The sequence below is a fragment of the Platalea leucorodia genome (assembly GCF_965183815.1).
Source record: "Platalea leucorodia genome assembly, chromosome: Z".
Taxonomy (NCBI): domain Eukaryota; kingdom Metazoa; phylum Chordata; class Aves; order Pelecaniformes; family Threskiornithidae; genus Platalea; species Platalea leucorodia.
Window position 1 is genome coordinate 93,559,609 of NC_138858.1, and position 17,212 is coordinate 93,576,820.

The 17,212-nt window shown below is 41.3% G+C and overlaps 1 protein-coding gene across 3 annotated transcripts in view; it reads right to left on the reverse strand.

The window, feature by feature from the left end:
* Positions 1 to 17,212, reverse strand: part of LOC309602951 (histone acetyltransferase KAT6A-like) — a 51,682-nt gene that overhangs the window by 21,819 nt on the left and 12,651 nt on the right. The window contains exons 4-9 of one of the 3 annotated variants that reach the window (XM_082337130.1): positions 6,604 to 6,712; positions 6,000 to 6,115; positions 5,658 to 5,739; positions 4,765 to 4,900; positions 2,746 to 3,059; positions 1,436 to 1,554 (exon numbers count right to left, since the gene is read on the reverse strand). In XM_082337130.1, the coding sequence (XP_082193256.1) occupies positions 1,436 to 1,554; positions 2,746 to 3,059; positions 4,765 to 4,900; positions 5,658 to 5,739; positions 6,000 to 6,115; positions 6,604 to 6,712 (876 nt within the window). Of the gene's footprint in view, positions 1 to 1,435; positions 1,555 to 2,721; positions 3,060 to 4,764; positions 4,901 to 5,657; positions 5,740 to 5,999; positions 6,116 to 6,603; positions 6,713 to 17,212 lie in introns of all 3 variants that reach the window. The other 2 variants (XM_082337129.1, XM_082337131.1) reach the window with 2 other exon arrangements.

The window sequence follows — 17,212 nt, forward strand, 5'->3', positions numbered from 1 at the left end:
CGTCAGTCGTTAGAAGAAAGCCTGCGACAGCGGGCTGCTGCTTCTGCCTCTACGCTGGCCACAGATAGCTCTGAACCACTTTCTTCTTGAACATTTAATATGCAGTGCCTTTTCCTCAGCTCACTCAGAAGCCTTTGATACGTCACCCTGTATTTCCACTTTCTTTGGCGAGGCAGTTAGCTCAGTGTACACGCACAGGGTCCCAGTGTCAGCTGCATCACAACTCTGGTCAACCCCTTCCTCACCAAAAGCAACCAACTAGCCACCTTAAATTTAAAGTATTTAATCTACAACAACTATTTTCCCCCTACAGGGGGAAAAAAAAAGAAACAAAAACAAAACCAACAACAAAACCCAAACACAACTCTCCAAAACTTGCTCCTTTTTCTAAGCAGATGTTTGGAGATTAATATTTTCTCTATTCTGGGTATATTTCCGCAGATTTCGTCTCAGATCTTCAGTTATTTTTCTAAAACATAATTATGGTCACAAGCCGTAGTCTCATACGTGATTTGCTCAATGCTCAAACACTGCTTATTTCAAACTTTGTTACGGGTTTGATTTTAGAAAAACTAACCCGTAACAAAGTTTGAAATAAGCAGTGTTATACAGTAGTGTTGTATTTGCACCCCAATAAAAGAGTTAATTGCACTTCATCTTAGTCTGCTTTATCACACGCACAGTGTAGTTCAGTCTTATCACAATTCATTGTTCATTAACTCTTTTGCTACAGAGACTATATTTAGTGTAGTGGAATTAAATCAGCCTATGACAGAATCATAGGTAAATGAACAGAAGTCAAATACCTGGAGAAGTTTACGAGAACAGTTATACTTCGTGAAGCACTGTTCAGGGAAGTCACTGCATAAAGCCAATCGACCTCTTTGGCTTCAGAAGGAGATAAGTCATAAGACCATTCAAGTTATTGAAATGGACAGGTAGAGAGATGCACACACACATATTACGCACACGCATATATGCACATGTATGTGCATACAGACACACACAGTAATACCCTATCCTGCTCCATAAGGAGTTAAAATATCTAGAAAAAGAATGTTTTAATTAGCCAGAGGCCCTGTGTGACCCACGCTGCCAGCAGAGTCCCATATTTTATTAACAGTCCACACATTTTACCAGCTATTTGACAGCGCTGTGTCCTGACACAACTGAAGCCACAGCCCTCAAGGCTTTTTAGATGCCCACCTTAGCCTCTTATGCTCACTTCTCTACTATCGTTCAGCTCTCCTGAGGTCAGTTCCCCATCACTCTCAAGCAGCAGAAACCAAGCACATTAGCCTCTATGACAGACTGACTCATCTGGAGTCTGTATTTCTTGGGTTTTGTTGTTGGGGTGGGGTGGGATTTTTGGGTTTGTTTAAATTTCTTTTACAGATTTGGTACTTACTGCCAGACACTGAAAATTTAACTTTACCTGCAGTGCTTGTTCCTGAATATCCCTAAACAGCTCCATGTCTTTTTCAGTTAAGACATCCTGGCTCCCGAAAAAACGCTCCTCGTTTTCCTGTTTTCCGTCCCAGCCATCCTGATTGTCTGTAAATGAGAGAGAAAATTGTCTTCACCTGCGTTTACAAAGGAGTACTTGCTTTTTAGTGCAGTGACAAATATCTTCCGGCTGTATTCAGACACTGTGCCGAGGTTTTTGATAGGATTTTCTATTCAGATTTGGGACCACAAAGGAAGAACCAGTTCTGGATTTGTGACCATGTAAGAAGCATTGTCACATATTTAGCCAGGTCCAAAACTCGCCACTTAGACATTGATAGTATCATCAAGGCATTTGTAACAGTGAGACAGTTTGGGATAAACGGCTCAACACTACGGCCGTTTCTCACAAACAAGGATCCCAACTATTTAAATGCCGTATCTGGTGCAACCAAAACCAGGACACTTACGTTCAGCCCCCAAGAAACACTCCTTCCACAAAAAAGCAAACAAAACCCACAAGACACTTCACTTCACCCCCAAAGCATTAAGATACATTATTGTTCTTCCAGTACCAGCCAGGCTAAGGTACATAACTATTCTAAAGTTGTAAACCTTGTATGTTATTGTGGAATACTTTCCACTGCTTGCTTAGGAACAATCGAAGCTATGAAACTATTCAACAAGACTGTAAAGGTCTGAATACAGAGATTAAATCAAGGTCCAGTCACAGATTAATATCTTAAGCTAGAAAACAAGGAAAGCAGAACTGCGTTCCAAAGAAGGGATGCTCTCCAGCAAGAAGGCGACTAACTGCACGAAGCAGGCTCCTCTATGGCTGAGAAAATTAAGAAACATTTGCATGCAAGCCCATACCATAGATTGGAAACTCATGGGTCTGTCAGACTGGTTTTAATTATCTGTTTCCCATTTCATACTTCTACGTTGCTGTTCTTATTTTTATTAACCACTCCCTACATCACTTCTTTCAAATGTGACATTATTTAGCACGTTTCGCTACCTGCAAGCCCCTCATAATCAAGGGGCATTTTACCTCACAGTAATCATTTAATCCCTCACCACACCTGACCATCATATATAAAGAGGCAAAGGTCTCTAGGATCGCTTCCTTTTCCAACTGGTATTCCACCACAATGCACCAAAGATAACTGCATTTGAGTGTTAACTTTCGGCTCAAAGTTTCCAGCCTCTAACAATTCTAGTCACTTCAGCATCCTAGCCTTTGAACATTTTCTTGGTTTACAGGATACTTACATTGGCAGGGTGAAAAATCTTTACCTGTGGGCCATTCTGAAGTGCTAGATTTCCTGGTACCCTTTTTCCTGATCCTATACTGCTGAGAATAGTCTACCACTTCCCCTCGAGCTTTTCGTCCATCAGGGGAGGGAGTGAAGAATTTAGTAAGGCCATCTATAAGCCCTTTGGTTTTCTTGTTAAACTTCAAGGTGGTGCTGCCATCTCTGCAGAAGTCCAAGACGTCTGTCTGCTCCAGGTATCCTCCTTCGGATGATGCTGACTGGCTGGACAGAGCAATCTTACGCTTCCGACCCCGACCAGGGCCAGTTCGAACTTTGCTGAAAGGGCCTTTTGATCTGAAGAATGAGAAGGGGAAAGGTACGGTCAGGAGATTTGGTAAGGCGGCTTGTTTTGGGTTGCAGAGTGGACTACCGTCTTCCCTACTTATTTATCAATCACACAGAAGCTAAACGTGAACTGAAGAATTTAATAACAAAGGAGCAGTCAAGAGCCTGCGTACCCTAGAGGAGCCAGGATTCTAAACATCAGTAGAAGTACTGTACTATTCTTCTCCACGCTGAACATTATGTGCAATTAATTTGAGTATAAACAATAGATTTTCACCAAATTTAATACAACATTAAATTTTAACATCAGTAGCCAGAATGAATACATTGCACAGAAGGTTTCAATTTATGCAGTCATGAAACATTTACACTTGTCATTTGTCTAAGCCTTCGTACCGACAGGAAATTGTCCCAAGAACTGCACCGAAACTTAATGCATGCACGACACGCACATTAGCTAAGAACCTATGCCATCTTAGCAGAAAACAGTGTCAATCTCCAACCAGCTGCCATCTTTCAGGCTGGAAATTTTAAAACTCTATTGAGATAACTGAATATTTAACGCTTCTCAGAGGGATTGCCCTAGACCAACTGCTGTTTCAGGAAGCTGACTGTTTTTAGCTACAATTTTGCAGCTACAGAGGATAGAAATAGGCTGCTTTCTCCTAAAAAGACAAACTAAGCATCTGTGCAAAATTCTGTGGATATATTTTGTAGTGAAATGATGGGACGAAGGCAAAAAAATTCTGAATAAATCATGAAATAAAAATTAAAAGAGAAAAAACAGCAATAGCAGATAGCTAGCTTTCCTTTTCCCCTCTGAGTTATATAGGGAGTTCCTCTAAGAAAAGGTATCACACAGACTGAAAAAAATTATGATGCTTGAGAGAGACATTCCCTCTATGTTTTCATAGGCATTAAACTTTGTAAGGTTTTTTTCCAGAACATCCTTTGGTACTATCGGTTAGAATCAAGTGGTAGTTCAACTTTCTTTTTTTCAAGCTGATCTGATGCCCAAAACAGAAGTTCTTGTGACATGCTCCTTCCTTGTTTTGTCCCCTGCACAGTCAACAGTGCTGCATCACAACAGGCACTGCACAGCAATCTTAATTCAAGGAAACTGCTCTGGCTGAAGAGTTATCCAAAGAATTCCCGCCCACCCAAATCCAATTCCCTGACGACTGGCTGTCCCACAGCCACCACGACAAGGCCACACAATCTGTCCCAGCACAACAGAGTGCTCCACAAATGCAGAAATATGTGGAATGGAAGCAGAAAGGGGGCACGCATTTTCTGGCAGCAATGTCAGATTAAATGTACATCAAACCACAACCTCATATGCTTTATTGTAGATTACTTAGTTTCTCTAAACATTAGAAAGGGTTCTTGAGAAATGCAAAGCAAAATAACTGTGCTGGAAGAAGCAGCCATCCAGCAAAATAGACTTGACATGAACAGCAAAATTCATCTATGACCATAAGGAATAGTTTGAAACTAAAGAGTAAGTTATTACAAAAAGTCAAAATTCTAGGCCAAAAGCAGCACTGAGATTACTTCCAGTCTTTCACAGCACTCTTCAGAAATCCTGTGTTAAAGAATAACAAAAAGCTCTTCATTGTAAAAGAAATCTTCTCACAGAGTAGCCCAGACACTTCAGAAATACCCACTGCCCTATACAATCTCACACCTTACTCCTCCTTATAGAGAGACTTACGTTGTATTTTGATTCTTTAACCTGTTTTTGGGACGTCCTATTGGGTTAGCATAGCGTCGTTTTATCTGTGCTGCCTTCTTGTGTAAAAGTTTTCTTCCTTTCTTCCGTGGCCGACATATTTGACATATCCACATACCTATAAGACACAAGTCCCCATCACTGAACACAAGGGACATCTATACAGGACAAAAAGGAGATCTACAAGCCCCAGGGCTTCTGACAGAAAGGCCAGGAGCACTACCAAAGGCCTCAATTATCACGTATACATGTAAGAAAAATTATGTTCCAGCAATCTGAACTCAAGCCCATTTAATTCCTCCCCCCCTCCCCCCAAGATATACTTCCCACAACCATGCAGGAAGTCTCTAATTCATAGCACATTATCAGAAAACCATAAAAAAGTAACACGTTTAATTATCCCATATTCTGCTTACAAGTACACTACTTCCAACTATCTTCTATAGGAAAATTTTCTTCTAACTGCCAAGGAAGAATCTCCCACAGACAACCTGCTTTCTGATGGCAGAGAGAAGTTTGGTTGTACTCCAGGATTCTCTACTGTCCAAATGGACAGGACTTCAAAAACTTAGAAGCCCATGTCTTCCTTTTGTACAAGGCTACTCATTCAAATGGAAGCTGATCATTTTAATCTGCAAGAATCACTTCTGTTCCCTCAAACCTCAAAGACTTTTTTCAAAACCCTTCACAGACAGGAACGTATAGGAAGTAGGAGACTGGAAAATCCAGATGTGAAGCTCTGACCCTTCTCTAGCAACACTGTAAAGAACAAGTTAAATGTAGCTAAAAGAGGACCACATACGTGGAAGCACTTTCTACCCACTGATCTCTTCCAACACCACCTTAAATCACCCTTTTCATCACAAAATCCTCACCTTTTGGCATCCTGGTAAGAGGGGGGTCGCAGCACTCCATGTGAAAGCCACGGTCACATGAGTCACAAAATAGCATGTTATCCTGTTGAAGACAGATAAAGTTAATCTCTCTTTAGATGTGCATCAGCATCGAGCCCTCCATTAATTTGTCACCATCTCAGAGAACACGCACATCGTTTTCAACTACAGACATATCATGGTATTTCACAGGTGTCAGAAAGACTGCCAGACTCAAACAAAAGCTGCAAATATTTGACTCTAGAAGGATTTTATTTTGTAGTTTAGCAGAACTTCCACAAGACTCATATCCTCTTCACTCAGTCCATGCTCCACTGTACTCACAGCATTTTTGCCCTGATCTCGACAGGAACTGCACGTTTTGCACTCAATACACTGCCATCGCAAGGCTTTCACTCGAACTGTCAACTCTGGAGAGAACTTCAAACAGGACGGATGACCTACAGAAAAAGGAGAAAATTATACCAGTAAAACCATTCCACTGCTGTTCATGCTCGCAGATAGCTCACAGAGAGATTACTTTATCAATTACGTATTCCCATGCAGAATTTTGGTTATCCAGATGCTCCTATTTTTAGGTGCTTCTATTCTTATCTACTCGTAACACAAAAACAATACCCTAGATAGCAAGTGGCAGGCCCACATACAAAAGAACACCAAGATAATTTTTCATAACTGAATTGAGAAATATGATAAAACCGGTCATCACTACCACATTTTTAAAGAAACCCCCAAGAGCCAAACGAACTATTTGTGTTAGGTCAACTTAGCCGTCTCCCCTCCGGGAGCAGGCGATTCAGCTGAACCAACGGTACTATAGGCCATAGACGCGTACTCCTCCTACGCATGGTCAGAAGCGGTCACCACGCCGAGCTCCTCTGCTCAAGCGGATGGTTCCTTACCAGCAGCACTGTAAAGGGTCACCTACCACTGTTGCCACAGTCAGCACAAGAGATGAGCTCTTCAGCCTTCTTCTCCCGATTTTGCTCTTTTGTACCAAGGCAGAAACTGCAGATTGGAATTGGTTCAGCAACCGGCTGTGAGGAAAGCAGGCAATAAAAGCACTGAGTGTATCAAGGGAGCAAATCGTAGCACACACAATCACACAGACATTTATATCGCCTGTAAACAATATGTAATATACACCGTGTCTCGCAGATTTTAGTTGCTTTTCACCACACAATACTGCATTAACTGTAACCTGATAGAAGTCAGAACTCCAAATACGAGAGACATAATCCCAGGTACAAAGGAAAAGAGAATGGAATTCCAGGGCTAGGGGAAACTTGGAAAAGCAAGCTGGGAAAGAGGGCTACAGATTAATACATAACTGAATGCAAAGTTAGAGAGAGTTGGTGCCTTAATTTGTCACCAAATGAATGAGCTATGAGGCGATGCAGTGGTGGAAAAAGGGCGCAGATGACCCCAGAGCACAGCAGTCTTCAAAATTCCCACCAGGTATCCAGAAAGCGGTAGTGCAATCGTCAAAAGCAGTTGCAATACATCACTTGGAATAAAACATATTATAGAACAAGTACGACGACTGTACAACTATTAACATGGTTATGAAAAATGAAAATAAAAGTCTCTTGTAAGAAATTATCCGAGTATGCTGTTTAGCACTCAAAAGTGGCAGATGAAAAAGTTTGGTCTCTCTGAAAAAGTTCAGGGGGGTCAAACATTATGTAGGGAAAAAGATGTATTTAAGATGAGGTACAAGACTAGCAAAACAACAAATAGATATTAACTTGCCAACGATACATTTGGCCTGGAATAAGCAGGCGGTTTTGAACCAAAGGACTGACATTCTACAACAGCCTCCTCAAAGAAGTAACAAGTGCAATAACTGATTGCTTTAAAGTGGCACTTGATCAAGTAACGAGAGGGAAAGGACAGCCTTATCTCCCGTAACGTTAAGTGCTGGATATCATAATCTAGCAAATTCTTTCTAAGCCAATTCTGCATTTCCCAAGACAAGCCTGTGATTTATAGTTTTCAGAGCAAAGATGCAAGCAAAATTTAATTTAAAAATATTATAAAAATACGCTAAAATCACATTCAAAACACTGGGAACCTGAAAAATGTTAGATTATGGTAAGTTTTGAGACACATTCTTTGTATAGCTGCATCGCATTACAGTTATTGATTTTACACATAGCTTTTTCAGAGTGTATTATGCAGCTGCATATGCACATACTGTTAGTTATTGTATGGAAGCATATGCCAGAACTACCTCAAGGAATCTTTGCTCTGGCTAAGCCAAAGCAAACGCTATATCCAGAATAGTTTCTTGCAGAACTCAGGTTGGTTTATATTACAGCAATATGGAAACTGGAAGTTTCAAGCTGTATCTTTACTTCAGCGTACAGATCAGTATACTCACGGCCTGAGGTGTGTTCCTTAGAACATCCACTAGATGGAAACAATCAGAACACCTTCGGAAATTTGCTATTTCAAAATTAAGCCCCACAATGCAGAAGGACTACTTGGGAATGAAAGCCCAGCATTCCTCATCCTGAACACAAGTATTTATCTTGGCCTTCGGGTAAATCCCAGATGATGCTGAAGTGTAAACGAATATGAAATCACCTGCCCATCAAACTATTTCACTCTGAAACACATTCATAGGGGTAGTTAATGAAAGGATTCCACTTTCTGCTCCTTTCGAGAAAGGGAGAAAACAAGACAACTGTAGCTAGTTATGCCAAGCACACAAATCGTTAACATCCAGGTGGGAGGGGGAAACCAGCATCTTCGCTTCCACAGAAAGCATCTTTCCAGCCACAGTCACCACAGTAAGGTTGGCTAAAAGGAGCCACGCAGGGATCCCCCATCCTCTCTTAACCCAGCGAGGGGACTGACTGTACACAAATCGTTCGTGGCTGGACTCCAGGTGCCAGGCAGATAGCTGCTTCTAGTCAGTATGAGGTGTGGCGTACTGGGGGAAAAACCTGTGTATAAGGGTCTGTCAGTGCTTTAATTTCTTTGGAATCAAGATTTCAGGAACTACTTTCACCCTCTGCCTTCTGAGAAACATTCACTTCTCTTCTTACCTTCAATCTCTTCTTCCCGAGGAATACTTATGACCTCTTGGAACAAGTTATTATTGACTAACCTTCATCTTTCCCGTAAGAATATAACTGGTTCTTTTTTTTGCTATTTTATTCGCATTTCAATACCACACAAAGTAGATAAGCATGATCATTGCCATTTTCAGATAAGAAAGTGCTCAGAGAAAATTCCTTGAGTCATGTCACCAAGCAGATGAGCACGAGGACTAAAGGATGCAGTGATCGCTGGCTAGGCATCTGCTGGTCCTCTCCGAAAGAAATGCAATGGTCTCGATCCACCACAAAGGTGCAGTAAAAAGGTTTAGAATCCTTTAGAATCCAATTGGGGATGTTCATTCTTCCTTTACACTTGGTCATATATTAGCTTAGGCAGTTCAAAATAAAAAAAAATTTAAAAATTACAAAACTCTTTAGCTTCTTTTAAATAAAGCAAATTGTAACCTCCACACTATTGTAAGTGCAGTTTTGCCAGAAATGGACGCAGCGGACATAATTTCACATCCCAGAATCATTCCTTTCCCTCTCGTTTCAGTCTGAGGGTACGATAAAATTTCACAGAGAATCTCAACTACACTCTAACAGTCTTTCAGACAGAAGGTAAAAAGGAACATTTATTCTTTCTAACAGTTAAATTTCAATGGGACTGAACACGTGACAGCATCAATTTCTCCACATGTATGGCTAAATCTTACTTTCTGACACAAACAGTTTACTGATTTTTAACTCGCAGTTAAGAGCCAATGTGACATTAAAGTTGCACTATCAAACGCTGAGGTTTATATCTGGTATTAAAAAAAAAAAGCAATGAAGCAGAAGAAGGGTTAAGAATGACAACGAAGCTATGACAAAAACACTTCTATTACTCTGCACACTTCTGTTAGCTTTGAAGTTACCAGTCCAAAGCAGAAATAATTAAGTAAATGACGACTGCCAAAAATACAAAATGAAACCATGATCCAAAACCCCAGCACTTCCTTGCTCTGAATATAGAATAATCGCAGTGATATTGCAATAGAACAATTCAATCTAAATTGCTTACATATCTCAAGAAAACATGGATGGCTTCAGTTCAAAGGGCTGTGAAATGAGGAGTTAATTCAGAGACTTCACGTGAGGCTAAAATGCCTGCTCTGCAAATCGATACGTAATAGAATCGAACTGCTAAAGCTAAGTACTCAGAGATGCCCTCCGCATAGAGTTACAATTAAACAACCAGAAGAATTTCATTTTCCCCTGTGTACGTAACCACAGTAGCACTTGGAGAGACTCCTTATTCACGGAGAAGGGCTGCGCCCCAACTTCACAAGACAAAGAAACCAGGCACGTCATATTTGCGATCACGGAGTAAGAGCTGATGTTTCTACCGTCCCTTACAGACTACATCAGGAGTGCAGTTGGTCTAACATCTGCGAGTGTAGCGAAGTGGACGTAATTACGCGGTCACACCTTATTAACTGCATTACTGAACTGCAATATAAGCACAGATAAGACATTCAAACTTTTGGCACCACTTAAAGAACACATAAACACCATTGGGTAATTACATTTCTCTTTTTTTTTTTTTTTTCCCTTCTTCCCTGAGAAATGAAGGAGAATAGCTTTACTACTTCTGAAGGAGACACACACTACAGCCCCTGGCAAAGCGATGTAGTTTGAAAAGCTGAACCCCTTGCAAAGCACAAAGTGTAAGAGAGGATTTCTTCCCTCTGGTCGACGTCACAGCAGACAGCGTGGCATGAGATAAATCACGTGAAAGACGACAAGAAGATTGCAAGATTTCTGCCAGCAGTATTAGGTGTAGATGAAAGATACAGTAAGAATTAACAAATTCTCATTAGGCAGCAAGTAAGAAAAATAAAGAGAACAGAACCTACAAGAAGGGGAAGGGAGAAACGAATGGCAAAAGGCTCCTTGCAGGGAGCAGATGATAAAATTGTAAATTATGCAAAAAAGGAGTAAATATTTCCCATCTATTTTTGCTTTGTATGTTTAATTATTATAGACAAATAAAAGAAGAATATAAAATAGAAATTAGATTATCGAGACTATTATTAGGACTGTATGTCTAGCTCCGATATTCACATAACAGCAGGATATGGAAATAATTTTCAAAGGACAGACAATAAAATTATTTAAGAACAGATGACCTACAGAAATTAATATACTCAGGAATGACTGAGGAATGAATTGGACACTAAGTGTAAGTATTTATACATGGAAGAAATATAAACATATTAACATATTAATATAGAGCAACCTTTCTGACAAAACGATAGCAGATGAGCCAATTCCTGACAGTTAGATAGGCATGGTCTTAAAATAAACTATTATTTTCTATATGCAAGTCAAGGAATAAAGATAAACCAAGAGAAACCATAGCCAGCAGATGTACAAATAATAAGAAGCTCTTCTGAATGTATTATGGGTAAAGAATCCTAAGCACAGCTTTCCTCACAAAACATCATAGAATTACTACTGACAACATAAGAAAGGCAGCAATATTCCACACACATTTGTTCTTTGCTTTGGGAACAAGCTACCGAGGCAATCCTACCACAGGATGCCAACGAGAGGCCCTTCTCGGCAACCCGAAGCAGTTCCCGTTTAAAAATCCCCCAAAGTTACAGTTCGTACGCCAAGAGCTGCTGCCACTAACACTTCAAGCCTTTTTGATGCTTGCTAGAGACCTCTTTCTGTACGTCTTCCTAAGAAACAACAACGGAGAGCTCAGATGCCTTACATACGGCCTTTCTGCCAACACCTTCGGACCTAGCGGGAAGCCTTGTGGCATTGACCGCCGCAGTCCTATATACTTGTTAATCAAAGAGCAACAGGACATTAAAAGGAATTAAAAAATGGACTGTTTAAATGTATTATAAAGAAATATTGTGCATTTAAAACTATAGTATACTTCAGGCAATACTTAACACATTACATCAAAATTCACCCGTTGGCCCAAACTTTCATTTAAATTATGTTAAATGTTAGCCTCTACCAAGAGTACTGTTTGATACAGTTTTAGATGACTTACGCATGCCCACACATTTGTATCTCTTACCAAGTACATGCAATTCATTCATACTAGAATGGACGTTTCACAGGTGACAGCAGACATTTCTGGATACCAGTGATGCTGTTATCCACTGAAGGTATCAATCCCCGTGACATCAACTGGATATTCACGTCTTGCTGGTCCCAATGCTGTGGTTAGGTTTTTTTTTTTTTAGAAGTCATTTTAAAATATCAACCTGCTAAATCGCATGCAGAGCACACTGGAATAGTTTTTGCAGAGCAGAATAAGACTGATGGCAGTTTCGCTGCTTTTGGCACGGAGAAGCCAGCAGCAATGAACAGTGATATCACCCGCTGCATTGTACAGGAACATGTGTGACATGTCATTCCATGTAATTCCTGGAAGCAATCTGATCAGAGGTCTGACAGACATCCAAGCTCAGAAGAGACTGCAGTCAGCTATGCCCCTTTGAACAACGTTTAGAGCTACCATCTTTCTCCTGATAGCAAAACCCACTAACACCGTCACCACCCCCAAAGAGCACCAAGCAAACACCAATTCAACGGTGCAGGCTACGTTATTAGCGTCAGTGAAGGTTGTTGGGACCTCCACTCTGACTTTTTGGCCTGAGAGACTACAGTATTTTTTTTCCCCGGGAGGAAACCATACACTCTGACCCAGTGGTTCTTTTTATCTGTCTCAGAGCCATGACTTTTTTTTTGTGCAATCCCCAGTAAGAAACTGCCATGGTTCTTGGAAATCAAAACCTAGGAGTCAAACCACTTATATAATCTGACATGCTTTAAAGAAGTCTAGTACATCAACGAGGCAGTTTGCCTTTGGGGGGGGGGGGGGGGGAACCAAAAAACTACCATACCAGATTTATAAAAGTATCTTTTACAAACAGGTCTTTATTCAATCCATGGATTGCTGCCAGAATGCAAGCTTCCTGAGGTGCAGTCCTACATTGTTTTAAATATGTAAAACACCTGCCCCTCCCCAAGCCTTTCAGCGGAAGGTTTTACCACTAGGTCCTACAGCAGGGGTCGGCCCCCTGCTCCTCGGCCTCCAGGAGAAGGGCTGGTACGGGAAGAGGTGCAGCGGGGAAAATCCAGAACTTTAAGCAGAAGTCAAGCCCTTGTTTTTGTTTTAAATAAGAAGTGCTCTACAAAGTTAGTGTTTTATAATGTACAGTCAGCAACGTGGCAATCTCGGAGACGCTCCCTGACAAAAGTCTGTCAGGGCATGAATTATGTGATCTACTAGCCAAGGAATGATATTTTCCTTCGGAGCAAGAGCTTACTCCAGGCAGCAGTACCCCAAAGCGTACTCCCTCTTCTTCCTGGCCAGCAAGGCCACCTCAACAATGACAACAACAACAATCTCCACTTGTCTTTGCTTTGCTTGGCTGTAAAAGGAACCATGTCCCTTGCTCAAATCCTGACATGAGAGTTCAATTTCAGCAGGGCAGCTACACTGAAACTGCACAACCCCAATGTTTTCGTTGTCATTTCAGCCCCTTTCCTTCAGCTGTGTGTAGGCACTACCACTGGATGGTATAACAGGTATGAGTAAGGGAAGGATTATTTTTCTTTCATCTGTTTGACTTGAAGGGAAAACCTGAATCAACTGCGCAATCGGGAGCAGCTGATCATGGTAGTGAAATGTTTTAGAATTTCATTATAATGTAACAACAACATGGCACTAAAGAGCAGCGAGCATGAAAAAACAGGTACGACCAAGTAAGCTTATGTCTGATGTATTTAATCCGACCGCCATCCTGCTTCACTAAGGATAAGCCTCAAAAGTACCTCCCTAGTCCACGCACTTGCACGCGTTTCTTTTGCTCATGTCTATGCTGCATTTGTATTTGCAAGTCACCTGATATCATTAAACTGCACTTAACTACGCTTCTATTCACCTTGTACGTGCTTCTACCCAACTTCACCTCCAAAATCCTCATGTAGCTGCAGCAAAGTATACGACGTTAGCCAGAAGAAACCTAATTTGTAGGAAAAGACGACTTACAAATAAAGTTCATTTAAGTATATATAAATAAAGTTCAAATCGAGTAACAAGCTTTAATGATACTCCCACACAATGTTGCATCAAGGAGTCTTCTACACCTCTCTTTCACTAGTTGTAGGGTAATACACTTTGGTTTTGCATTAAAAAAAAGCAGCACTACTACGGCCGTTGCAGGCTTGTATACAGGTTATGGGGAATTTATTGTATTAGCAGTTTACATCTGAATTGTTTCAGATTCCACGGTAGCTTCATACAATTACATATGCTTTCCAGCTGTGTGACTGAGGCAGTTACAAAATGCTTATATGACCATAATAGCTGCATATTTCTCATGAAACATGAGACAACATGAACAATTATATTTGCTATGATTCTCCCTATCTCTTATTTTTCTATAGGTTATTGACTAACAAAGCTTAGCCGTGAATTTCATTAGCTGTCTTGCAATTTATTTTTTTCTTGAATATAAATACTTTTCTGCAAACAGAAGGAACAGAAAGTATATACTATTTCACTGAAAAAAATTTCCTCAACCACAGCTGGCCCCATCTCACAGCAGCCATCCTCTATCATTTGTGAAAGCAACCTCATGAAAGCAAAGCTGGAACATTCAGGCAGCTTCTCAGGGAAGAAGTACACGATTTCACGTATCCTCTGCAGGAAGTTCATGAGCAATTTATTTAACCAAAGGGAATTTTATAGAACCTCGGTACAGTTGGCAGTCTTAAGATAGCCTTTCTTATCTCTCCTAGCCAGTGTTTGTGCACACCCTGGTCATCCCCATAGTCCTTCGAAGTTGGATGTCCATATGCAAACGCTGTCTAGCTTTGGAAGAACCAGATCAAAGACTGTCCTTCACAGCTTCAGTGGTTCCTGTATTTGCCACCTCTGGTTAAGTGTGTGACCAAACACACACTTAACCACATTCAAAAACCAAACCGGCTCCAGTTTGGGGGAATAAAGAATAAGGTTTTACTAGAATTGAAAACGGTGTAGAATAATGTATTAAATTGGAATAACTTTGAATGTGGAGATCAGGCTACTCCTCCAAAGCTTCTGTGTGAGACTGTGTTATGCTAAGTACGGAGAGATTTCACTGCTGCTTTGTTTGTTCAAAGAACATCCTGGCAAGTGGAAAACGCAAGCACACAATGAAAGATTCGTGAAAACAAGACTGGAAGCAGCCAGCTCAGTTTCATACTGCAAATTTTTGGCAGACATTCAACTCCTTCTGCTGTTTTTCTCACAAGCACATCTATCTGTGTGATGTCAGCAGCTTCGGCGAGGGAGGGAGCCAGAACAAATTGGACTGACAGCGCCTTACAGCCTGCCAGCCTCTCCGCACATGGTGTTACTATACAAAGGATGTCTAGAAACCAAACGTGCTCTACAGATTTGCAGACTGTACCCCCTCCCAAAGGCGACTACGGAGAAGTGCCTATGGAAAAAGGGGGGGTGTGTGTGGAATTTTCAAACCTCAGTTTTGGCCAATCCATCTGCTTTGTAGTCGTCTTAATTTAGGAAAAGCAAGGTAGGAAACTCCCTAACGCTCACAGGCAGCTCTGTAGCCCACACGTCACAGCGGTCACCGTCAGTAACCTGAATGCACTTCCCTTCTTGCAGACATTTTAGTACCACCAGAGGCTCACTAGATACCAGGACTGTCTTTGCCCCATCAGCATACAACTGCTTGTAGTAGTCACTGTGGTTGGAATCAAGTAGGTGTAAAATTAAAGCTAGTGTAAAAGAAACACATACACTCACACCAAATTTCTTTTTTTGCTTTACCCTTTAAGACATCCTGAATGTGAGCCTTCCAGAGAGAGAATCCACAACACTTAGTATTTACAAAGCCATCCCCCCACAGTACATTTGTTTCTTAGCTAGGAAGTTATCATCCAGGAGCCCTGATAGATGGCTTCTGAGAATTCATGCTAGGTAATGGGGTTTTGTGGGTCTGTTTTTAAACAAGTGACAAACTATTACTCCTCCCTTCAAATAGCCCAGGCTGTTGCAAAGGTCTGCCTCAAATCATAGAATCGTTTAGGCTGGAAAAGCCCTTTAAGATCATCGAGTCCAACCGTTAACCCAGCACTGCCAAGGCCACCACTAAACCATGTCCCCAAGCACCACGTCTCCCAGCTTTTAAATCCCCCCAGGGATGGGGACTCAGCCCCTGCCCTGGGCAGCCTGGGCCAGGCCCTGACAGCCCTTTCGGGGAAGAAGTTTTTCCCAATATCCAACCTAAACCTCCCCTGGCGCAGCTTGAGGCCGTTCCCTCTCCTCCCATCGCTTGTTCCTGGGGAGCAGAGACCGACCCCCCCGGCTCCAGCCTCCTTTCAGGCAGCTGCAGAGAGCGATGAGGGCTCCCCTCAGCCTCCTCTTCTCCAGGCTGAGCCCCCCCAGCCGCTCCTCGTAAGAGGAGTAAGCTACTCCTAAGCTACTGGAAAGAGTAGATGAACCAGAAAAGCCAGAGGGGAAGTACAACCTACACCACGTGAAGAAAATTATTTAAAACATGAGGAAACATGTTTCAGTGAGCAGAGCATCACAAAGCTTGGATTCCATGCCTCTTGGATCAGTGGCTGGGAAAGAAAATCGCTTCAGTTCCATGCCTCAATAAAATGAGAACTAATAAATTTCATATTACCAAAGTAATTTTACAAATAATGGGTTTTTGTTGTATATAGGGAAAAGAGCATAATTTGGGAGATACTCTCCAGTAATATCAACTTGTGGCAGCAACGGGTTCAGTTTTTTTAACCTGCTGAATGACTCTCCCTTCTGCTATCTGAGTTACCAAATCACAATTCTTAATGTTCTCTCCAGACAGTATGGTAAAGAAAAAAATATGAAGCAGCTGAGAGTAAAAACAGAAATTCCTTAAAATACTCTTTGTGCTCCAGAAAACAATGCTAAATATATTTTAATAGACACATGAAAAACTATTACAATAACACATGTATTTATGTTTGCCTGTGTCAACGGGTATTTTGTCTCCAGTTCACTTAGTTGAGTCTCACTTGAAAGAAAGAAACATATTTACATGGCAGAATGATGGCCTAAAACATGAAGGTACATTAAAACAAGTGTAAGGGAGAAAAGATAAAAAAGCATACAGAAGAAACTGCAAGCCTGAAATACGTACCTCTTCCTAAGAGAAACATTAAAGGGTCATTTAAAAAGAAAATCAAAGGACATTCAAAATAAGCGCTGCTGTTTGAGGAAGGACTATTACAGTGGAGACAACATCCGAAATGCTGCTACAAGTGAAGTGTGAAGGTTGATACCTTAGATATTAGTGCAGTATACACAGGCTGAGTTCTATGTGGCGGCTATGATGTCTGGAAACATCAGGGCAACAAAGCCCTGGGGATACTACTTGGGGCTGGCATGCAAACGGACGAAATGGCCTTGCTATCGGA